General features: G+C 38.1%; 1 protein-coding gene across 1 annotated transcript in view; it reads right to left on the reverse strand.

The window, feature by feature from the left end:
• The window catches only part of TRAPPC12 (trafficking protein particle complex subunit 12), a 56232-nt gene that overhangs the window by 3520 nt on the left and 26896 nt on the right, over positions 1 to 25816 (reverse strand). Inside the window, exons 6-9 of the mRNA XM_005153224.3 lie at positions 24200 to 24312; positions 17672 to 17744; positions 13996 to 14069; positions 6650 to 6748 (exon numbers count right to left, since the gene is read on the reverse strand). Coding sequence (XP_005153281.2) covers positions 6650 to 6748; positions 13996 to 14069; positions 17672 to 17744; positions 24200 to 24312 — 359 coding nt within the window. The remainder of the gene's footprint in view (positions 1 to 6649; positions 6749 to 13995; positions 14070 to 17671; positions 17745 to 24199; positions 24313 to 25816) is intronic.

A 25816-nucleotide genomic window follows, 5' to 3' on the forward strand; every position in this document is an offset into this window, starting at 1 on the left:
TGGTGTGGTTCTACAATGCAGTGCCTAATTGCAGGCTGGAGAGATGGAAAGAGAAGAAACTTACTACTGGGTAAAATAAACCTATCAAAGAAGTAAAACTAATCTAGCTCAGGAGCATAAAGCCATGGAAACCAGGCAGACCTCAGTGGGGAGATTCAAGGGATTCTTCAGTGAACACCTATTTAAGAACAGGGCATTACCAAAAACGTTTGTGACAAATGTGTTAAAGTGTCCTTAAGGCTCTAAGACGGTGAATTCCAGCCTCCCTAGGAAACTTATTCCAGAGTTCTTAAATTACCTCAGTATTGGAAAAATACGCCCTAAGTCTATCTTGTTTCATTTTTTACCTCAACTTTTTGTCCTGTCCATAGTAGTTCAGGGATAACAGTCCAAGTCCTCTTTTTTTAACAGTCTCTTACATACGTGAAAATTTCTATTGCACTTTCTCCTATGCTTTTAATTCTAGAATGAGAATCAATTTTCAGTTTCTCACAGTTACTGCTTGCTGGATTCCCTCATCATTCTTGCTGTTCTCTGAACTCTTTCCTGTTACTTAACATCCTTCCAAATGCCCATGTTGGTCATCAAATGCCAGCGGAGGTCATGACACTCCAACTGATCTCTCGCCACCAGTGAAAATGGAAGAATTACTTCACGTTTCACATCTGAATATGAAGTTTGCTTTTACGCCACAGTATTTTGGAGTCTGGTTTGTTTACTCATGTGTAGTTTGCTTACCCCTAGGCTGATTACTTTCCACAGAACAGTGCCTTCTTGTTGTTTCCTATTTTGTATTTGTGTATTGCTTCCAGTCTTTGGTCGTATTTTGCCTTTGCTATTTGAATCACAGCCAATTTAACATTTCAGTTTCTCAACTTGTCAAGATTAATTTGCATTCTGATCCTGCCCTTCATAGTGTCTGCACCACTTGTACATTTTACAAGCATGCTTCTAATTTCATCACATGAGCACCTGACCAAAAATACAAACACTGCAACTCCTAAGACAACCTTGTGGAAAAGATCATGTAGCAAGTCCTTCTAGTCTACCAGTAAATGACTTTCCAAGTACACTTTTCAGATACAGCAAACAACCATCTTAAGACTTCACCTAGATTTCTTCCCAATTTGATTATATATCATAGCAGTGATTGCACTCAAAATGCTTGCAGGCCCTTGTTCTCATGGGGGACTTCAACCACCCTGATATCTGTTGGAGGGATGGTACAACCCAGACCAAGCAATCCAGGAGGTTCCTTGATTGTGTGGAAGACAACTTCCTTCTGCAAGCAATAAAGGAACTGACGAGGAGAGGTGCCATACTTGACCTCATGCTCACCAACATGGAAGGACTGATTGGAAATGTGATGCTTCAGGGAAGTCTTGGATGCAGTGGTCATGAGATGGTAGAACTCAAGATCCTCAGGACAGTGAGAAGAGCGTGCAGTAAGCTCACTGCCATGGATTTCAAGAGAGCAGACTTTGGCCTCTTCAGGAACCTGCTTAGCAAGGTTCCATGGGATATAGCCCTAGAGGGCAGGGGGGCCCAAGACTCCTGGTTAATATTCAAGGATCACCTGCTACAAGCTCAGGAGTGCTGCATCCCAACTAGAAGGAAGTGCAGCAGGAGGGCCAGGAGACCCCCTTGGATGGATAAGGAGCTGCTGAGGAAAATTTGAAGGAAAAAAGTGGCTCATAAAAGGTGGAAGCAAGGACAGGTGGCCTGGGAAGAATACAGGGATGTTGTCTGGGAAGCTAGAGACCAGGTTAGGAAAGCTAAGACCCAGTTAGAGCTAAACTTGGCTAGGGATGTTAAAGATAACAGGAAGGGATTCTATAGGTACATTGCAAATAAAGGACGGACTAGGGACAACGTGGGCCCCCTCCAGAAGCTATCAGGAGAACTGGCTACCCTGGATACTTTGGGTACTGACTTCTTTACCTCAGTCTTCACTGGCAAAGGCTCAGACCACACCACCCAAGTTTTGGAAGGCAGACGCAGGGACTGTGAGAATGAAGACCCTAGGCCCACTGTAGGAGAGGATCTGGTTTGAGACCATCCTAAGAGCTTGAACATGCACAAGTCCATGGGACCTGATGAAATCCATCTGTGGGTCCTGAAGGAGCTGGCAAATGAAGTTGCTAAGCCACTGACCATCATATTGGAAAAATCATGGCAGTCAGGTGAAGTTCCCAATGACTGGAAAAAGGGAAATATAACCCCCATTTTCAAGAAGGGGAAAATGGATGACCTGGGGGATTACAGACCAGTCAGTCTCACCTCTGTGCCTGGCAAAATCTTGGAGCAGATTCTCTTGGAAGGCATGCTAAGGCACATGAAAAACAACAAGGTGCTTGGTGACAGCCAGCATGGCTTCACTAGGGGAAAATCCTGCCTGACCAATTTGGTGGCCTTCTATGACAGAGCTACAGAAATTATGGACAAGGGTGGAGCAGCTGATGTCATCTACCTGGACTTGTGCAAAGTGGTGTCCCTCAGGGATCGGTGTTGGGACTGCTCTTGATCAACATCTTTGTTGGTGACATGGACAGTGGGATTGAGTGCACCCTCAGCAAGTTTGCTGATGACACCAAGCTGTGTGGTTCTGTTGATACGCTAGAGGGAAGGAATGCCATCCAGAGGGACCTTGACACACTTGTGAGGTGGGCTGATGCCAACCTCATGAAGTTTTACCATGCCAAGTGCAAGGTCCTACACCTGGGTCAGAGCAATCCCAGGCACAGCTACAGGTTGGGCAGAGAAGAGATTCAGAGCAGCCCTGTGGAGAAGGCCTTGGGGGTGTTGGTTGATGAGAAAATGAACATGAGCCAGCTTCAGTGTATGCTTGCAGCCTAGAAAGCCAACCATATCCTGGGCTGCATCAAAAGAAGCGTGACCAGCAGGTTGAAGGAGGTGATCCTGCCCCTCTATACTCTGCTCTCCTGAGACCTCACTTGGAATAATGTGTGCAGTTCTGGTGTCCTCAACATAAAAAGGACATGGAACTGTTGGAACAAGTCCAGAGGAGGGCCATGAGGATGATCAGGGGACTGAAGCACCTCCCATAGGAAGAGAGGATGAGAAGGTTGGGGCTGTTCAACCTGGAGAAGAGAAGGCTAAGTGGAGACCTCATAGTAGCCTTCCAGTATTTGAAGGGGGGCTATAAGCATGCTGGTGAGGGACTTCATTAGGACTGTAGTGATAGAACAAGGGGTAATGGGTTCAAACTCAAACAGGGGAAGTTTAGATTGGATATAAGGAGGAAGTTCTTTACTGTAAGGGTGGTGAGACACTGGAATGGGTTGCCCAGGGAGGTTGTGAATGCTCCATCAAGACCAGGCTGAATGAAGCCTTGGGTGATATGGTTTAGTGTGAGGTGTCCCTGCCCATGGCAGGGAGGTTGGAACTAGATGATCTTAAGGTCCTTTCCACCCCTAACTATTCTATGATTCTATGCAACTGTCCATCTACCAAAGCATTTATGGAATACTCATTAATGATCAGCCTAATGAAAGAGATGCATTTCTCCCAGATGTTACATAAATGGCTCAAAGAAACCAAATATCATTCATTCTAAAAGCTTATACATTCCATTGTAATGACAAAGAACACAGTTTCTCTATATAAATACCAGTAAAGGTGCAAGCCACCAAGAAAATAAACTACATTTAACTAAAGGATAATGCTGTCACAAGCGTAAATGAATCTGTCCTTGAATATTTTTAGCCTGGAAATTATAAGGAAGCCCCTAACCATGAGATTAATCAATTTCTAAAGCAAGCTACCAGTTTGCTCCACTGGGAGATTGATGACTCCAAACCTAATATGCTTTGAGACTAGTCACAACTTATATGTGATCATGAAGGGTTCTAATTTCACAGCAATATCTTGTATCTTCTCAGCAAACATGCCAAACTTTCAATTCTTAGTTATCCCACTGAGGGGAAACAGTTTACTTTTTTTTTTTGGGGGGGGGGAACACGACACACAGAACATTTAGAAGAAATAATTACTCTTAATTAGTCATTAACATGTTAAAGTTTAAAGTGGTCTTCATCACTAAATTTTATTTAACTTAGTTCAGCAAACTTGACTTCAGTACCTAATAATAGTTATCACTTCGAATAAAAAGGAAAATTCCTCTGTGAACCTCAAATAATCATAGCTTCCAACATGGAATCTCCAGAATAGTATGCACTTCAGTTTGCTGTTTGTCTAGAGATGATTCTTCTTAAGTACTGCTCAGATTTATCTATTGCTTTTAACTTTGTTTTGGAGCAGTCTGTTGCAGAGGCTAAGGTCAGGCAGCTTTTCACTTTATAATTCTTTAATGTTGTTATTTAAATGGCAATTTTGGATAGGTCAGCCAGCAAGCAGACTCTATTAGTAGCACACAGCATAATCCTAGAGACTAAAATGTGTTCACTGTTTCCTTATTTCATGTGAATTTCTGTTTTATAGGTCAGGTGATTGCTGACAGAATTACAGTGCTTTTGAGAATTTCTCTGCAATAGCCTCTGTATTTTCCTGCATTCTCCACTTCTCTCATACTCATTTCCTATGTACATTAAGGCATCAGCTAAAGACCATGCATCAGATCCAGGCCTCTTTATGTCTCATTATATGTAAAGATAAAGAAGACAAGGTGGCTTAACCTAGTATGCTTAATGTAATTAAGAAAAAATAAACCGCACAAAGTAAGATTTTGTATGTTGGAAAAAAAAATACCTTTTTATTTCTATTAAACTTCTGACTTACATTTCTTCATTATTGCTTTGTTTCATGCGTGATGTCTATTGCCAAACAGTATCTGTGACTGATAAGCAGCTAAAACCTGTGTCTCTTATTCACCTCTTGGATAATGTTTAAAGTTAACAGAACAGTCTGAGGTTATTCGAGAATCACTACCTGGTTTTGAGAAACTGGGACATTTGAATACCAGAAAACTGCTTTCCCATTTTACCTGCAAGACTTCTTCTTTTCCACAGAGTGCCTCACCAACAATGCACACATATCTCACAGTGATCTTATAAAAATGATGGTGCCCAGGCCTGCAACACATTGATCTTTCTTTCATTTGAACTTCCTGGTTTTGTTTACCTGCACACAGCTTATTTCTTTTATACGTCAAAATCTTGCACCTGCTGCAACAGTACCCTCCAGGCAGAGCTGAAGATTTTGTCACAAAAAGAAAACCAACGAGTGAAACAATAAAGATTTATCTCCTTAAGGTGCCAGAAGAAAGGAAACATTTGAATTTAAAAGTGATGCTTTTTATTAGCTACTAGCTAGGGTCAGATGAATATCTCAAGGGCTCCTCATACTTTCTTGCTAAGTCCAATTCTGACAGTAAAATCAGTAAGTTTGTCACAGCCAACACTGTGGATGTCAGCAACTCCAAATGACTGTACAGAGTCTGAAAATGCTGATTTTGAAACTGGACAGACATAGTTAGGAGATGCTTTCCTCCAGAGAATGAACTTTATCCTACATCAGAGTTATTAACAGACTGGAGTGATAGTAGGGCAGACGCTCCCCTCAGCAATGCAGTACCAGTAACATACCCAGCCGTTTCCCAGTAAGACAAAAGCTATTAATAACTTGTAATTTTCAATAGTATTATGCATATTTACAGTACCATTCTTTAATAAGCATAATTACTAGGTTGCCTATTTAGGTAATAATTAATACACACAGCCAGTATCACAAAATTGCTCTATAGTGATGGAGATCCACTTCCAGCCAGAGGCTTTTAATGACAAACATGTCTACCACACTGTGAAGACATGTTCCTGCTGAGAATTGAAAATCCATAACTGAGTTTTAATGACATTCTATGATTTCCAGCAAGCAGTATTAATGATAAGATTATCTATCAAGAGTAAATTATTCTATTTCAATATAATTTTATAACACAAATGCCACAAATATAATTGTTTGTAAACTCAGATTTATAAGTAAAGGGAAGTAGATAAAAAAGGCAAAGTTTGAAATACCAGTGTAAGAAATATGAAAGAACTGAGAACTCATGAAATACTACAAATTAAAATCAGATAATAAAACACATACTAATAATTTAGGTGCATCATATTCTGATAAAGCACTGCTGTACTTACATCTTTTTCATTTATTATTGTAAGTACATAGCTACATGGGTATTTATTATACTTGTACAGTCCTGTTTTTGCTTTTAATATGCCCTCCACTGTCTCCTCAGGGATATAACCTGAACAAAAGAGGGAAACTCTTCAATTTTTCCTAGATGATGATAGCAGCTATACAGTGTGACTGAGAGGTGCATGCAGCTTGAGGCAGTGAGAAAAGAGATTTTTAGTGAATTTCTAGCTCACTGAAGTCAATGGGAGCTTTACCATTAGTTTCGGGGAAAGCAGAATGTTGTCCTTTGATTAAAGTATTAGCATTATTTTCTACAGCATATTCTTTGTCCGATAATGTACTTCCAATATTGTAGGTGTTTTATATTTCCTAACTTTACCTAGTATCACATGGTAGAAGTATTTGTTTTGACCACTGCCTCTACAATTTGATACATACCCTATAAAACAGTTCGAGTTTTAAACGCAACATGTATTCACTACATAGCTGTCAACAGCAATACTACCCAGGAGATTTAGAATAAAATGCATACCTGAAGGAAAATCCTTCCAATTCCACTTAACAGCTGAGGCTCTTGCTGTGGGTAATATTTGATGACAGTGTGATACGCATCTACAGCAAGCACATAGTCCTAAGGAGTAAAAAGAACATGACCAGGTATTTAAGCTCAGCATTCTTCAGCCTTTATGTCTCCTTTTTAAAGGCATATTCAAATGGAATTAAAGTAATCATAACTTGTCAGTGGAACAGGATTTCTACTTATTATTGCAGGCACTAGGAGCTGACTATATTGGTTATTTCTCAGTTATATTAGAACCACAATCACAGGGGATCTTCCTCTTTTTTTCTCCCCCAAATAGATAATATTCTCTTTGTAGCTAAATGCCAAGAACAAAAAATCTGAACATTTACTCTCCATCTTAGATTATGATTTAGGATGAAAGTCAAAAGCCTTCTGTGTGCCCAGGGTCTCCTGTTTCAAATATATGTATAATTTACATAGTTTAACAAACTACGGTCCAAAGCTTTGGGAACTGCTTGTGCACATGCTCTTAACTTCTGAAAAATATAATGTGACAGAAGCTGCAATTCCTGCATATTTTCAGATGACAAACCAGCACTACTGCCAAGGGAAATGAGACCTTTTCTATTCTTTCACCCAAATCCTCTTCCCTTCTAGCATACAGAGTAAAAGGGAGTAGATAATCTAAATAGAGAACTGATTTGGGCTAAAACTAAGAGAGGAGTGGTTCAGCTGATTCTGAACTCCAGAAAGCCTTGCAAATGACCCTCCCCCTGCCCATACCTACATAAAGACTGCAGATACCTCCTCCATAAATACCTGCATAAAGCTGCCACTTGCTGGCAAGTGGCAGTTCTGAGATCTGTCTGCTCAAAGTGCAGTGCAGCAGCATCCTCAAGATAATGAGAAGTAACAGAAGATTAAACAAAATCATGGTCTCATTTCCTACATCAAATATATGTCCATGAGACTGGTTACAGAAGTGCAGCTCTTTTATGGTTAAATCCAAGTAATTCAATGATCTGGGCAGTAAATGACCATAAGAGCTAAATATATGGTCATTGGCAGGCATACACAAAAAACTGCACTGTACTAGTCTGATGCTTCCTGACAGTCCTGGCCTTCAGCTTAATACAAGAATTTGGTGGGCGTCAGAAAGCAAAAGACAACAAAGAATAATTTTTCATAACTGCACAGACATCTTGGGGTACTCTCTACCCTACTATTTTTCTTGGTCAAATTACAGTACCCATTTGACTTGTCCCTAATGTGATCACAGCTACTGGTAAAGGTCCTTTTTCTTCATCTCATGCTTAGCCTGAGGAGGTGTGAGTGATTTCTTTTCCTGAGGGTGCACCTAAAAAGGCCGAACCCTTTTTTAGGAAGGCCTGTTGCAACAGAAATGGGGTAATGGTTTTAAACTAAAAAAGGGTAGACTTAGATTAGATATAAGGAAGAAACTTCCTACAGTGACAATGGTGAAACACTGGCACAGGTTGTCCAGAGAGGTGGCATGTACCCTACCCCTGGCAACGTTCAAGGCCAAGCTTAGATGTGGTTCTGAGCAACCTGATCTAGTTGAAGATGTCCCTGCTCACTGCAGGCAGGCTGGACTACATGACCTTTGTAGGTCTTTTCCAACCCAAACCATTCTATGACTACTTGACCCATGCATCAGGGTCAACATACTAACTATTTCATAAACACAAAAAAATTAAGAGAAGTCTTTGGAGTCTAATCTGTATATGAGAGAAATTACATGTCCTATACTACTACAAGCTGACTTAAACAGTCCAAGATGTACTCTATGTGACCTTTACTTGCAAACATGTATATTGCATGTTAACAGTTAACATTTTATCCCAATTCTAGTGTGCCATCCATGTTTGTGATTATTATTGGTAATGGAAAAAGTTCACAGCAAATATAAGAGGCCATACATACAAAAATTATTTATATATGGATTTATTTAGCATCCAGAGGTCAAATGTGATGAAATTTACTAACAAAAATTTTCATAAGTTTATGATTTATGAAAAGCTCAATTTTTACTGTAACAGCTTTCACTAAAGGACTTCATTGATTATGGAGTCCTACACGTCAGGTAGGCATAAAAAAACTTGGAATAGGGACCCTCTGACCTGGCTCCTTAAAGGAGCCATGCTTGTATTAGCTATTAATATCTGACTGACACAAAATGTGACTGATTTTTCTATGACTGCATTTTATCCCTTCCTATTATATAAAATTCTAGCTTTTATGCTCAGTGTTTTCTATTCCATGGTCTAAAGCTGCCCCTTACCCAATGCTTAGTCTCCTGCACACTCTGAGGCTTAGGCTACACAATACGAGGTACGGGGACTTTACAATCACATCCCCAAACTGATGTAGAACAAATCCCAAGAGATCATGCAGCTAAGCTGATAGAAAAGCTCTTCTGTCAGCTTACAGTTTAGCATGAAATGACTGCAGAAAAGTCTTGGTCAGATGCAGCTGCACAAGTGGGCACTGTCTGCAGAATTATGCCACCACAGGCTCCTTAGGGTAGGTAGTAGCCAGCCTTGGCAGGAACAAGCACCCCAGTAATGTCTTAGGAGGCTCATACTGTGTGAGTTTGATAGACTTGGCCTAGCCAGGCCAAGAAACTCTGTCAAGTGATTATTCATCACCATGCATTATAACTAGGAGTACAAGAACATTCATACCTCCTAAAATGTGACAAATATAGGTGAAGCATTAAGAGTCTATGCACTGTGCATAGTGTGGATACAGCATTCTGTTTCCATATGACAGCACATAGTGTCTGTGCTTATCTACTTCATGCCTTGCAGTACCTACCACAGAAATGGGACTCATTTGTTCTAGGATATGACAAGAGTCTAAGTTATGTTTGTCCAAAGCAAGCCGTAAGCGCAGGCAAGGATGGCCCCAGGATGAAACTGTAAAACATTATCACAATATCCAGGCTCACTTCTAAATACAACCTCATTTTGTAGTTACTCCAGGATCCCATGGTGAGTTTTACACGTATTTCCTCCCCTGCTCCACTATTATGGAAGGTACAGTATTTCTAGAGTATCCTATCTGTCATACAGAATGACACTATTCCATGGTAAGTTATGAAAGCATCTTATCTGAAAGTTCCTTCTGAAGGAGCATATTGTAAAGTATATGAGATTTGGTCTCATTTGCTAAAGACTGTTTTAATTTTCATCTTTGCTAATGTGACATGTGAAGAACTGTCTAAGAGAATGACAAAGAGGTGCCCTCCCAAAGGGGCAAAGTCTTGGTTGATACAAGTTGTGGTTGTGAGGAGTAAGACATTAAATACTTCCAGTAAAGAACCCAATGTTTGTGACTTGAAGACTTAAGGGTGGGTCTGATGCATTGTTGTAGTCTTTTGTTTTCAAAGATTGTGAGCCTTCAGATTTTCCACACCTTCATGCAAAAACGACTGAAGTTACACAATTCAGTATGAGAGTTGGCCTCTTTGTTATGAAATTATTTTATAATTCAGTATCTGTATTCTCATGAAATCTGGAGCTAATATTAAATGTTCTTATCCAAAGTAGTTCTAGTAAACCATTGGATCTACCGGCACAAAAATGGCAAGTGGAGTTTTTTTCATTTAACGCACTGCAGTACAACTGTACTTTCCTTCATGCATTATACATTTTCATGTTTCCCTCACTACCACCTTAAGTACTTAAAATATTAACTGTGAGGTATTTAGAAATAAGCATAAATGACCATCAAGTGCAAATGCTGAGAGTAGGTTCAATAAACCCTAGACTAAAAATCAGCTTTATTTATACAAAGTGCAGAGTTCATTGATACTATTTTTTTGAAAGAGAGGACAGGGATAACTTATCCAGCCTCTATCTAGTGCACTTGTGGAAGGGTTATGAAAGCAGAGATTCAGTGTTACGAATCCAAAGAGCAGTACTGCAGCACAGTTAGGCAAAAGACATGATGATTCATGCAGTTTTTCTGCTTTAAATCCCAGTTCGTCATCCCTTGTGTCACTAATACAAGCTGTTACCTCCTTCTTTGTACAGTTTTAATTGTATTAGACCTAAAGTAAAATAAATTCTAATGCTTCTGTTTTTATGAAAGGAAAGTTCTGAAAAAGTTAAGACAACACTGAAAAAAAAGGTGCCTTTAATTAAGGTTAATTTAATTAAGCTTAATTGGTTACCTCCAAAACAGTATACCCCTCCTCATTAATTTAATGAGATATTTAGCTATGAAGCTAATGAGGCCATATTTAAAAGACAAAAATCATTGTGCTACATAAACAGAATTCCTTGAGTCAGATAAGTAATACAGAAGAGATATGACAGGAAATAAACCTAATTAGAGAATATCTGAAATAGATTTAAATAGCTATAAGCCCAACAGCTAATCAAAGTGTTTGGGCTTTATTTTTATTTTCAAGAGTCAACCCTAACAAGACTGCTCCCTGTTAAATACTTCTGAAGTTTTCTGGGCGAAGAAAGAGGTTATCAAAAGTAAGATAATACATTTTTTCTATTTTTATAATGATGTCACATAGTCATACTTTAATAATTTATTATTATCAATCTACTAATAGCACAAGCTATTCCATTCAACTAATAGTATTTGGGGTTCAAATATGACCATATTGCAATATTGTAAAAGTTCACTAGATGGCAATAGATGGCGTTGACTTGCAGAATGAAATCTGTGGTATTTTTCTTCCTAAATTACATACACTTGAAATACTTGAATAAGAACAAATGCAATTTTTAAAGTGTATTTCACAATCGACAAAAAAGTGGAACTGGTCAATTAGTATAATTGTTCATTGGAGAATTAACAGAATTGTGTTTAAAAACTATTTGAAGAAACGGTTTTACGCTGAGTACTCTAGAAGGTGGAGAAGATTATTATGGCATTGCTGTATGTTAGAATGGTCTTAAAAGTATTAAATTTATAAACAACCCATATAATTATCTCACAAAGGATCTGTCACATAAGTGGAAAAAGTAACTTCATGGACTACTCTGATTTTAACTGCAATATGACTATGTCTCCTGATTTCAGCTCTAACAGTTATTTTTTCCTCCTTCTTATAAGCTGATTGCAGTACTGTGCTTTTGACTTTAGTTTGAGAACAATGCTGTTAACACACCAGTGTTTTAATTGTTGCTAAGTAATATTTACCCCAATCAAGGACTTTTCAGTCTCATGTTCTGCCAGTGAGGAGGGACACAAGAAGCCAGGAGGAAGCAGAGCCAGGACACCTGACCCAAACTAGCCAAAGGGGTATTCCATACCCCAGCGTGTCATGCCCAGCATACAAACTGGGGGCAGTAACCCAGAAGGGCAGATCATTGCTCAGGTCGGGCTGGATATCAGTCAGTGGGTTGTGAGCAGCTATAATTTGTGTCATTTGTGTTTATGTTTATTTTCCCTTTCCCCTTTTAGTTTTATATTCTCTCCCCTTGTTATTTCCCTTACCATTATGATTATTATTAGTTTTATATAATACTTTAGTTATTGGATTGTTCTTAACCCATGGTGTTTACATTCTTTTGATTCTTCTCTCCTTTATACCCAGGGAGAGGTGGAAGGGGTGAGAGAATTGCTGCACGGTTCTGAGTTACCAGCTGATCTTAAACCATGACACAACGTTTGGAAAATCTTCCTTAAAATCTTTACTACTCCATATAGGGATATTTCTGAAAACTGAGATATTTGCAACTCCACGGCCAAGGCACTGAAACGCAAATTTCAGGTGAAAGTTATCATGGTTTAATATGTGGTTGTGGGTCACCTGGAAGATACTGTTGAACCATAAATCTCTAACTTAATAGCTGCTTGACAGGCTCTAAATACAACCGGCCTTAAGAAGTACCTGAGCTGCAGTATTTCTGAAGTACCATTTCCAAAATGGTGATAATTAGTATTTACAAATATTCTTCCATGACTAGAAAAGCAATAATGGGACCAAACCAGAAAAAAAAGAACTATACATGCATGTGGATTTGTGTGTGCATGAGAAGAAAAACACTGAAAGTTTTTTTCCTTTAGCCAAAAGTAAAGTGAAATTCTTAAGAGAGAATATAAAAAAAAAAAAAACAACAAACCCCAAACAAAAACAGTACTACCAGCATTTTCTTATTTCTATCTTCTACTTTGTTTGGGATGGAAACTCCTGCTTTTCTGTACTTGGGTTTTTGAAAACCAAAGTTCCTTAAAAAAAGCCCTGTGTCGAGTACCTACTTCAAAACACAAACATTGACTAGTTCTTAAAAATAACTCCTGTTTTAATGGACGATTATTTCTATTCCAGACAGAAATGTCCTCATCACAATATCATTATGAATACCTATTTCTGTTTTCTGTAATTCTCATAAAAAGGATATTCCATTTCATGCCAAGCAGTATTTGGGTAACTGGATCTCTTCTAAGCAATGTATGCTTTTTGAGGTACTGTATTATTAAGAATAGAGCCACATTTCGGAAGAAGCTCAGTAAACATCAGAGGGTTGGGTCTGGCACAACCTTGGGCAACCAAAGATCAGGAAGTAAGGACTGCAAATCTTGGCCTGTGAAGATTATACTGCTGACAGCTTTGCTCCGAGGCTGTTGCTGCTAATTGATTTGTGAAACACAGTTAAGCTAACAGCAGTATACTGCAAGAATGGTGGTTTCCCTGTTTCCCTGACCATGAGGTGAACATGAGTTTTTTCATTTCCGCTTTCTGAATACAAGGAGAAGCTAAGAGTATTGCACCAAATGCAGTAGGATTGGTTGAAAAAGTATAAAAGTATCAAGGGAAAAAACCACAACAGTAGAAGCTAGATACTTTTGCTTTTATTCCTTTCTCCTCTACCTATACCCTCCTGTGAGGATTTAAACTTGAAAGAAGGTACCCTACAATTTAGATAGGTTGACAAGGGAGGATGCATTTAGTTATCCTGGATCTTCATCATATACAAAGGCTACAGTATTATTAATCCTCAAAACAGAGCAACATTCCTAGTGCACAGTTTAAAAAAGACACAGGACATAATTGCTTTTAATTACAGCATTTAGTTAAGTGTTTGAAAAATCCAATTTAAAAATGCAAATTCTGTATTGTTATTGCATGTTCTCGAGGATGATTTGGGGAGAAATAAGTACAGATATGTTCCCAAAGAACATTATTGCAAATAGTTATCTATTAAATAAGACATTATTAAGCCTAATTAATTCTTTACTAAGCAAAACCTTCACATGCGGTCAGGTTGTCTTCCCTTACCTACGCACTAGTAATTCTCTTGCAGTTTCTCTGACAAACTATTCTGCAATATACGGTACCTCTGCAGTTGCTGCCACCCACGTACCTTCATCATTAGCAGACAGTTTGCCATGGAGTACATCACCCGGCCCAGACGTGACCTCCACAGCTGAACAGAGGCTGCAAAATAAGAGCAGCTTGTGAATTTGCACAAATAAATTAGAGGTTCTTTCTTGCCATCAATTATTGGTGCTGTGAATTATGATTTTGAAAAATCCCCCTCGTTAACACCGCTGGGTTTTTGCCTAGAATTTGTAATTCTTGGTCACCCTGCACCATCAGATAGAAAATTCTTCACCTCTGCTCAAGCAGCTCTGGGTACCATAAACGATGCAACAATGCAGAGCAATAGACAGCTCAGCTTTGAGCTCAGGCCAAATATTAAACACCAAAAGAAGCCACACATTTTCGAGTATCAGAACAAAAGGTGCATGAAAAGATTCAAGTGATAATGAGCATCAGTTTAAAAACATGTAATCTACGGCATTAAATGTGATAAAAATCAAAAACAGCTAAAATGCCATTTCAAAGCCAAACCATGCAGGGTGAGAACTGTCTGAGTCTGGGACTGTTTGTGTTTGCCTCTGGCTTAGAGAAATGCTGGAAAAAATCTGCCAAGCCTGTCTGCTTTCCCCACGCTCTTGGAGCTTGCAGGCATTAAAAGCTGCAGCAGCAGATTTCCCTCTCTTGCTTTGCAGACAGACTCCTAAGGTTGGAAGAAAATGGTGCACACAGATGCTTATTTTCTCTTGCACTACAATACCACAGATCAATGCTAGAAATATTCCTCTAACCCTCAAAAATAAACATTAGGGTTATTAATTTAGTTCATTTGGAAAATGAATGTATCTCAGTCAATCAACTGTCAAGGTCACTGTAACGATTTGAAAGGAGGGGAGGAAGGGAGAAGAGACTATTTCAATGAGATTGTGATAACTGAGACCACTCATTTGTATCAATAATGTAGTCTCTGCTGAAAGCATGGCAGGTCACATAGATAATTCTTTCAGCACACATAAATGCCATTACAAATAGTAAGAGAGCTTGGTGAAATGCCTTCCTAAAAACTTGTTCAATCCTCTTCAACAATGAAACAAAAAACCCCCATGAATATTCCAAACTTACTGTTGCCAAAAGAAGGACACAATGTGGGGCCCAAACTGGACCCGGTATTTCATCCACCGTACTTAAAATCATTCATTACTCCTAGTTTTTGTTTCAAAAATTCCCCCTTGATCACATATCATTACTGCTATTAACGGAGAGGAAGCTGTAAACCATGAGAAAATATTTTATGATGTATTTCTGTTTTTCCTTTGCTGCCTCTGTCTGTGTGTGTGTATAAAACCAGGATATAATTACTCTCCTTTATTATTTCACTTATATTAATGCATCTCCTTTTTGCATGTCGTGATGGCGTGGTAACCACATTTAGCTTTCTAGGACTTAAGTGAAAACAAATTAGATGTGGATTCCTGCAGTGGAGACATCTAGATTTCCTATTGACAATGGAATAGGATCAGCTATGGTTCTCAGAAAGGACTGCCAGATACACGGATCAGATACCTTTAGTCTGTGCAATGAACTAAACATGAACCTGGACTGGAAATTCTGAACCATGTGGGATGAGGCTTCTTAGCACTGGCAGAAAAGGGGTTAAAGAAAACCTGCAAAGAGTAAACAAATCAAAAACCCAAGAGCAGATCATTGTATTTACTAAGATGCCTGAAACCCACTGTGCAGGTCCAGGCAGTCACGCTTCCACTTCAAGCACTTGTTTTTCCTTGTTATATACCAAGGACTCCACGTTGCCATTCATTCAACAGGAGCTCTGTGCACAGAGAAGCTGCAAACCCAGCATCTTATAGAATGTGTTACCAGGCAAGTGGTGCAATGCTAAATCTCCGCCTGCTTAAAAACTGGCAAATGAGGTGCTATGTTCCAGACTAGAGGAAATGTACATGGTAAGTCAATTGGCATGGTACTTTACACTAGTTATAAGGAAATTACAGGCTAAGCATAATCCCCATACTGAATTAAGACTGTCTTCACATAAAGTTAATAAAGTTTGCCTCAGCTAGTCTCACATGAAAAAAAAACAAATCTATTATCAACTTTCTGGAGCTCCAAATGCAGCAAAGTAGACAGGGCACAGACCTGGCTGACCTCCACAGACAATAGCAGTTAACAGTCTCTGCAAAGGACCCATTGGCTTTTTGGCAGCCTTAAACCTACAGGCAGCTGCATAGCAGACATATGAAGATAACTCCAAATTTTCAGCAGCATAGTCCCTTGGTAACTACTAGCTGCTGCTTTTCTAACTATGTCTCCTCCTGAGCTCATCACAGCTCTAAAACAGCACCAGAAAAGAAAAGCAAGGAGCCAGAAACTCAGCAGTGAGTCAGACTGCAAGACACAGGATTATGACACAGCTAGAAAAAAGTCCTTGTACCTTAAAGGGAGATCAGTGTCTTGGTTTTATAGGAGTAAAACAGAAAAGAATATGGTGATAAGGACAGAAATAATAGTAGATAGGAGATAACAGGGAAAAGTAAGCAGGAGAACAGAGGCAAGAAGAACAGTAGAGACAAGGAAAGAAGAACAGGAACTCGTGGAGCACTGTAGAAAAATCTTTAGTATCCAACTACATCTCCTTTTCCTAACTCCTTTGAGTAGTAAATCTATTAATTTGTCTATATTTGCATATTATGCATTTATGATACATGCTGCTCACCATGTGCGTACATCTGGGTTTTTTTTTAGGACATATCTAGATTAGTGTACAATAAGACATTAAAGCTGATTTATATCCAGTCAGTCTGAAGACCACCCTTCCATATAGGCACTGTTTTAGGGAACTGTTATTATTTTTTTAACTCTGCTAACAACTCTACTCGGCCTCTTGTTGTCTCAGAGCCAGACTTTTGCTTCCCAGAGGCTCTATGTGAGTGTTATCCTAGAAAGACATTGATAAAATTCCTTAGACTGTTAGCTGAAACTGAAAGGGTTTTATTTTCTTGGTATGATGTTTTTAACTTGCTAGGTAGGCACTATGAATGGTTCATATAACCCAGAATGTCACTTCTTGTCCAATTTTTTATGCAGTAATGTATCCTCTACTATTGAAGCCAAATGATTAAGAACAGGAAAAAAACATGGTTGCGTGTAAAATCATGAACGTGACAACACAGATTTGTATCATCTCTTATTCTAAAAAGTGACTTTGATGTTTCAACTGTCTATTGTGCAGCTAGTGAGACTACTGCTACTACATCGATGTAGCAGCATCCTAAGCCAGTGTAGCCCTTGAATGATGGGAGTTCAATTTAAAAGAAAAAACAATCCAAAAACAAAACAGCGATTTCAGGCATGAGGACCAAGAGGAGCAAGTGAGCCAAGGCTTAAGATAAAACATCCATCTAGCTGTGACATCAATACACTTATATATTCATCCCTGAAGGATAGCAACCATGTTCTTTGTTTCTTCAAAACTGAAAAAAGAAAGCTGATATAGTGCACCAGCTTGATCAAGGGCAAAACTGTGAAATTAATTCCAGCAAATAAAAGTACAAGGTGTATCATTTGAGAGGCTGAGTAGGCTATGAGATTCCAAAAATATGGTTTTTAACAACTCTGGATCAGTCTTGTGAAAACTTCTGGCATACTTAGGCAAGCAATAAAAACACACTGCCTGTGAAAAAAAATGTTTCAAGAATACCTACCTTGTCTGTTCTCCTGTGTAATGTTAGTCATGCTTCCATCTTCAGCTAAGCCTTGTTCCAAATTTTCTAGTATCTGTAGTAAATTTTTGACGTAATCGACATGAGTTTAAACAGCACTATACATTTAATGCAAATTATCTACAATTGACAGTCTATATGCAAACCAATTCAGGCAGGAATGCTTCACCTAGGTATAGTTCCAAATTACTATTACCGTAGCTAGATCAATTGCACAAAGTAAGAAAGTCATTGCATGGGAGAAGGATGTTAGAGTTCAGGTTTATGATACTAACAGAACATTGAATGTCAGCATACTCTAGGGACATACACATTTTGTTAAGCAAAACATGAAATGTGCTTCTCCAGAGAATGAATGTTAATGTCGACAAAGAAAGTCAATCTGATTTTTCTTAGAAAACCACTGCCTCTTTATTCCACCACCCTAAGCAGAGGCTCTAGTTTAGTCCTTCTGTCCTTAATGAAGAACTCCTCTTAGTTTTTACTGCAATTTCCTTCTCAAAGCTTGGGTTTTATAGCTTCTTTTTATCTAATACAGATTTTAAATCATGCAAATTGTTGAGTGAACGAAACATTTGTTGTTTTATTGGAAGAACAAAAATGTATACTTAATGAAGCTTGGGTCTCAAGCACTTTAAAATCTGTAGGTACGATTCCATTTGAAATGCAAGCTGACTTTCCTTTTTTTTTTATCCCATTACAATTTCTCCAAATTTGTTTTCTGATTCACACAAATCACCCCACATTTTCAGTTACAGATTTATAACTTTGGTTGTAGAACAATGCTTGAAATATCCTTGAAAAAATCCATTAAGGCCACTTGCTTTCATCAGCCACGGCGGTTAGCTGATGAGGGAAATACAAGGCTGTTTCTTCCAGGGACTGAGTGCACTTCCAAATACAGATCTCTCAGCTTCTGTAAGAAGTAATTGTTTTTTCTTACACCAGCCAAGCAATCAAATCATGCTCAGAGCTTTGTAAGCAAACATTTTTAAACAACATAGGAAATCCTCCAAAGCAAAGACACGCAGAATTAATCTGGGCTCAGGCAGCCATGTTGGTGCCTTTTACAGCCAACGACGAGCAATTGGTACCTCCAGGAAGCCAGTTCATGTCACCTATTTTAGTCATCTTAATGTGGAAGGAATTGCTCTACAAGATACCAAGCTCTTGTCACAGATGAGAGTGAAAGCATGAAGTTAGGTGCCATAAATTTAGCTACAAGGAACTTCAGAACAAGGAGAGACACATGATGAAATGACAGCAGTTACCACATGCCAGCTGAGCCAGGGTAATTTTCCCAGTAAGAATTGTTAGCCCATGACAAATACAAGGCAATATGATTTAGTGTGAACCTTGTTCACAGAGGGCTAGGCTACATTGCCTTACCTCAGATTTTGAGAGGCTATAAGCGTACACCAGTAGATACTGCAGCTTAGTTGATAGGTGGCAATTTATAAGATCACAGTGGCACACACCTGCAAGACTGAATCTCAGTCCCAATTTCAAAAGCAGTGTAGCCACTTTTAAATCACTTAGAAACCCAAAGCACTACATTTCAGTGTTAAAATGCTTACTGTATAATGAGTCACCTTGTCAGTGAAAAAAACCATTCCGTTTTCCCACAAATCAAAACCACCTTATTGTCTGTTTCCTGTCCAGTCTAAACCCCATGATCTTCCCCTGGAAAACCATTTCTCTTCCATGGGAAAACATCTAGTGATCACTTCCCATTCTCAGAAAGGCTTGAAGTTCTTACTCTTGAAATGGTCTAAACACAATGAGGTATTTTCATCAAAAGACATACTGTACTATTTAAAAAGACAATGTGTTTATCTTAAAATGTTCTCACTAACATAAAAAAATAAAGAATTAGATATTAGCATACAATTAGAGTATTACATTAACCATTCTGTGACATTACTTGGATATATCTAGCCATCACCTCAAGCTCAATGTAATTAAGACAGAACTCAGTGTTGATTCGAGGCTAATTGTTCTATTCCCTAGGTTCATCTCCTCTTGCCCTTCCTAAGTATAGGAACATCATCTGCAGTTTTTCAGCATTTGGGCATTTCACCAGTATTCCAAATAATGCTTAATAATAACATTAATGATTCAGGTAGCTCCTTGGTGTAAGCTATGTGGGTTAGTTGACACGAAATAAGTAATTTTAGCAAATCCCCATATCCTACTTTTCTACAGAAGGCAAACTCTTTATTCTAGCAGTATCACATGGGATAGCTTTAAACATCCTTGTCCAGTTACAAAGAGAAATTGAGATTGAACACTTCTATCATTCACTTTAAATACCAGTTTTACGTGTAGCCTAGGTTTTTTCTTGTTTTGAGTACTGGAAGTACACACTCATTAGTTTTACCAGCTAGTATTACTTCGAGTCTTCTGTTTCATTTTCTATCAACCACCTGTATACTTTAATTATTAACCTATGCATACTACCATTTTCTCTCCTAGTTTCCTATCCTTACATATCTCTCTTCAATGCTTTACTTCTTCCACAGTTTTTCAACAGCATTAGGTTCTTACTCAAAATAACCTGTTCTGGTGCTTCTGGAATTGTGGCTTTTGGGTACTCAGACTGGTGCAGGATCATTATTTCTACAAACTCATCAAACAAGACATCAGGACAAACACCCCCTAGACTGAAGTAATGTGTAAGAAACAGAATACTTAAGTGACCTTAGTTACTGAGCCAGAACTGGAAGTTGAATGAATATTAAAACCCAAAAAAATCAGTAGCTAAGACACTCAAAATTTCATCAATTTGTAAGTAAATCAGAAGTCCAGGAGTTATGAAGAGCCTCTATGCAAGGGCCAGGGAAGAATGTAACTATTCACAAAGGAGAACAGTAGAAATATACAGGGAGTGGCTGATGGCAAAATGGCACAAAGTGTTTTTGAAGTTTTACAGGGGTGACTCTTGCAGAGGCTTTTTAAGAAGCAAGAGTGTTAAACCACTTGCCATTGCTTCACACAGCTAACAGAATTGCCCAGTATGGCTCTGCCACTTGAAGGGTTAAGGTTAAAAAGGGAAATAGCTCCACTATGTGCACAGATGTGCATATTTCCAGGATCTTTCCCTCACTCACCTAGGCACAGACAAGGGAGGAGTTCAGATTAAGGCTGATTGTTGTTCTTTCCACATTTTGGTCTCCAGGTAGGCATTTACTAGCATGTCCTCAGCATTATGAGCTCTAAAGTGATTATGCCTATGTTTTTAAATGAATATTTGAAAAGAACAAACCCTTTTGTGATTTCAATTACTATTGGTACTCTTACTGATTGGTTGTTTGGAAGCCATTTATTTCAAGGCAAACTATAAGGGCAATAACTCATTGTGGTGATTCATTTTGGGAAGACCAGCAGTAACAGAGGGAGTAACAATTTCACTGAATTCCTCCCCCAAGCTGTAATATGCATTTGGCACTACAGGTTTTTTCTTTCCTAAATGTACCTATGGAAAGAGATGTAAAATATCCAACCACATCTTGATTACAAATTTACAGGAATACTGAAAAAGATAAACCCATTATTACTTGTACAGCGAAAAGGAAAATTATGTTTCTGCACTCAACCACCAACCCTACTTCAGGTACCAGAAATATGAAAGTAGATGGGGGCTGAAGAGAATGAATTACCAAAATAGGGACAAAGTAAATACAGTTAGGTCTTTAAGTTGACTGGCTAATCCAATGCTGACAAGTGTCTGTAGAATGCATACAACAAAAAAGCAAGACAGAAATTTACCAGGTTAAAAGGAATTGTCAGAAAGGGAAAGAAAACACCACAACAACATTAAGGAAGAGAAACGAAACAGAAAGACAAATTTTCTTATGATAAGAATGCATTAGCATTACTCTTGTATAGCCTCCCAGGGGACGTGGCCTCAGCTCCATAGGGTGGCTCATTAAAAACTAGAAAACAACCTTGTGTTGCAGAGAGACAGACTAGGTGAGCTAATAGGTCTTTTCTCTCTTCCAGCTTCTATGACTCCAAGATCATCTCATTTACATAATGACTATTCCTATGCCCTTCTGTAAATACGGATGACCAAAGATTATTTTTCCACTTTCTAAAATAAGGAAGTAAAACACCAGAGGCTTTTGGTTGAAAGCGTCCCAATTAATTCTGTTATAACCCCAATGGTTCCCAAGTGTCATATACAAATATTAAGACTAATGAGTGTAGATCCTTTATGTTATTTTCTTGGTTATACCATAGGTTTTCATAAGTATTCTAAACTTTATTCTTGAACATTCCAGGTGAAATCAAGATTATTAGACAAATAGCAAAAATCAAAACATAGCTATATGACGTTTTTTGCTAACCTCAAATGGTTAAATTATCACCAATTTACAACTCTCTTAAAACATATTTATCTTTATGGGCAAACAGATGAAGTAATCTGCAGTGAGGTACCCAGAATAACTGATCAGAAATATTCCCTTGAGAAGGATGGTATGTTTTATTTGTTTGACTGTAGTTTTCTATGTACTGTACTTTAAAAGGGAGCATCCATCCACACAGACAATAGCTTGCCCTGGCTCTTGGATCCTGGCTGCAGTGGAAGCTGTCAGAAGCAAAGGGAGCTGCTTCTCTTTCTGTCCACAACTGAACACAATAACCTGAAAGAAACTTTGGAAACTCAGACACAGAAAGATAAAGAGAAAGAGATGGCATCCCACAAACCGACAGCAAGTGAACAGGACACTCCTTGGAAGGCTAATGAAAAACATTCAGCCAGCCTCAAAGAAGCTTTCCACAAGGACACCAGGGATCACACACAACTTGTAGTGACCTAGGCCACTAGCAGTTGATGGAGTGAGAATATGAGTTAAACAGACCTGTTCAACAACCCATCAGGAAGGAGAATATGTATATATTAATTTGTAAATCTCCTTTTGTCTATTTCACCTTCTCCAGCACATCCTGTTTTCTTTATTTCAACAAATAATCAGCCCAGTTCATGTTAAAAAAAAAATCTTGTATTATAGTTTAAAAACTTCCTTAGTACACAGTATGTTCTAAGGCTCTGCACTTAAGGAAAAGAGTGCAAAGCCGCCTCAAGGTTGCAGATGACTTGAAGGTCTTGCAAAGGGGAATGGGGCAGTTAATTTCCTCTTTTTTCATTCCTTTATCTAAGTTCCAGTTAAGTTTATGGAATCTAGCGGCCCATGCACAACTGAAGGAGACAATGCAGCACCTGTTACAGACTGCATAAAATCAAGATATGAAATGGCAGACCAGGGCAGGCAAATGCCAACAGAAGCACTGTGAAACCCTGCAACAGAGTATGGCATTTCCTAGAAGAAAATAATTACTTCAAATTGAGGACAACTGTTTATGAAGGCAAAGGCTGGAGAGAACAATCTGCCAGTAGTATTATTAGATGGTCATGAACAGGTAAAACACTTGTAAATGCTAAGTAGCACTTCTTGTCCAAAATAAATACACCTCGACTGTTTCCAAATCACTTCTAACTCTATAAAAAAATGCCACACTCATGTCTTACTACCTATACCTTTACTCTTTTCCCCTCATAACACAAAGAACTGTTTTCTTTTTTTACTATTAACATTTGCTTATCCTAGTAACTACTGTGCTAGAAGCGAGTTGATTTTATGCACTTAAGACCATTACAATTATATGATTGTCAGTTATCCAATCCCTTTACTTCTGTTATTGAAGTTACTTTCAGGAGCAAATACAGGACAATTGAAGGGAAGACTGAAAATAAAAAAAAATCATGTATTTGTCTTTCTGGTTTTGAACTTTTAAGTGTTACAGATAAAACAATAACACTGAATTTCTTCTAGAGTTTACCTCATTGTAACATTCAAAGCCACAGTTGAGTTTGACAATTCAGGAAAGATTTCAGAAAAAAAAACAAACGTTTAAGTGTGAATGCTTAATAAAAAGGGTGTGGGTTTAGTGGATAAGGTTACTGCTCATAATGCCATCACTCCAATTTCAGTACTAACAAACCCCATGTTGCAATTCACACCAAAATTTTGTATTATAGCACTTGACAAAACAAACCAAAACAAACCAACATGCAGAACAAACCTCAGCACGTTGTATTTATATTTCCAAATGACTGCTGTTTCCAAAACCAGATATTCAAACTATTTCTGAAGGATCAAGATCACTAACAACTGTGTTTTGCGCTAGCTCGACACAGCTCAGTGAGGCAATAAAGCTCTCCTACTTGCCCTAACACCATCTGCTTCGTGTCCTCCATGCTTTGTCTGGCAAGAGCATGAAAGCAAGAGAACTGTTTTGTCCACCGTTCTACCCATTTTAGTCAAAGCTACCACAGAAAAGAGATTGTATCCTAAAATTGAAGAGACAATTACTTCTCTTAATGTGCTCCTTATTTGTATCAAGATGGCATAAAAAACTCATTGTTGAAACTTCATGTACTTTATCAGGACAATAAAATATATTTCTTAAACATTAAGAAAAGTTCGTGTATAGAAAAGCTGTTACCTTGGTGCAGATTATCTTCATACTATGCAGTCTGTCAAGTGACTCCTGTGGGTTACCTAGGTACTGAGGAAGCTCAGCATGTAAAATTCGCATGGAGAAAGGAACCATGGAACCTAGAAACAATTAATCTTATTAAATGTGATTTCTATAATGATCATTTTATGATTTGCCTACATTATACAAGGTATTTTGCACTAGTGTGTATAACACAAAGTTCATTTAATCTTCGTATCTTTTTATTCTCCTAATGAAAGATATGGAAAATAAAAAAGCAGCAAACTTTTTCTCAGCTATAACGTGACATATTGTAAAACATTTTCAATAGGTAAACACATGTAATGACAATCAAGAAGGCAAGAAAAAGGTGCATCTAATTCAAATTTTCAAAACCAAGTTGCACACAAAAGTACAATGTTTCATTAAAGATTTTTATAAACTAATTAAATCAAAGGATTAAAACAATGGAAGTTTACTCAGGTTGCAGCTACAACATCAGTCCTAACTTTTATAATTCTGCATATTTTACAATCAATGCAGAAGAAAAAAGATTAAACTACTGGTCTCAAAAGCATGCTTGTGAAAAAGTTATATAACCAGGGCATGAAAAACCACATCTGTGTAAACCTTTTCCATATAAAGCTGATATGAAGGGCCCCTATACTACAGAAGAAAAAAAACAAAACAGAAACCAGCATGAGTTAAAAGAAATAAAACATAAAAACAGTACAATGAAGGAGAAAAATACTACTACTACAATAGACATATTAAATATAACAATATATCAAGCCCTCTGGGAACTTAAAATACATTACAAAATATATTTCCTTTTTTCTACAAATATCATAGGTTTGTGTAAAGGTCTGAGTCCATTATGCTGTGCAGGGGACTTTCCATTGCTTTAATGATGACTTTTAGTCTGAGTTTTACGCCATTAATGTTAGCTCTTCCACGAAGAGTTACTAGATTACTCTATACTGTGAGACTTACTCTTCATAAAGATGATTTATTTTTTGTATCTTCTGGTTTCTTAAAAACATCAAAAAACAGAAAGAATTTTAAGCAGTATTTGGGAAAAAAAAAGAAAATCCTTTCTTTTCATGTTAGTTTACTTACATCTTTTGTATAGTATTTACCAAAGACCAAATCCTCTAGGTTTATGAGCATCCTGGCTGATTTCAAGGGCAGTTTTCAGGAGCTTTAGAGAATCCTAGTGTGTGCAACACCCTGCTTTCAGACAACTGTGCATCCTGATACACAGACAATACTACTGAACATAAACTAAATGCTACTATCAAGAACGAATCAGAGGTAGCATAATGCGGAAAAAGGCCTTGCTGCAGTCCCAATATTTCAATATATTTGCTTACTGCAGACATATTCTAAGCGGATTTCCCTCTCAAGCCACCTCTTAGAATCAGAATGGTTGGAATGGACCTGAAAGATCATCTGGTTTCAATCCCCCTGCCATTGGCAGGGACACTTTCCACTAGACCAGGTTGCTCAAAGCCCCGTTCAACCTGGCCTCTTGCCTCATCTTTTCTCAAAAAAAGGACTCAGAAGCTTTTCAGAAAGATGTCTGCACCTGTTTTTAATAGGCTTGCATATCAAAGATGTAAA

Source organism: Melopsittacus undulatus, chromosome 3 (genome assembly GCF_012275295.1).
Source record: "Melopsittacus undulatus isolate bMelUnd1 chromosome 3, bMelUnd1.mat.Z, whole genome shotgun sequence".
Classification (NCBI taxonomy): Eukaryota; Metazoa; Chordata; class Aves; order Psittaciformes; family Psittaculidae; genus Melopsittacus; species Melopsittacus undulatus.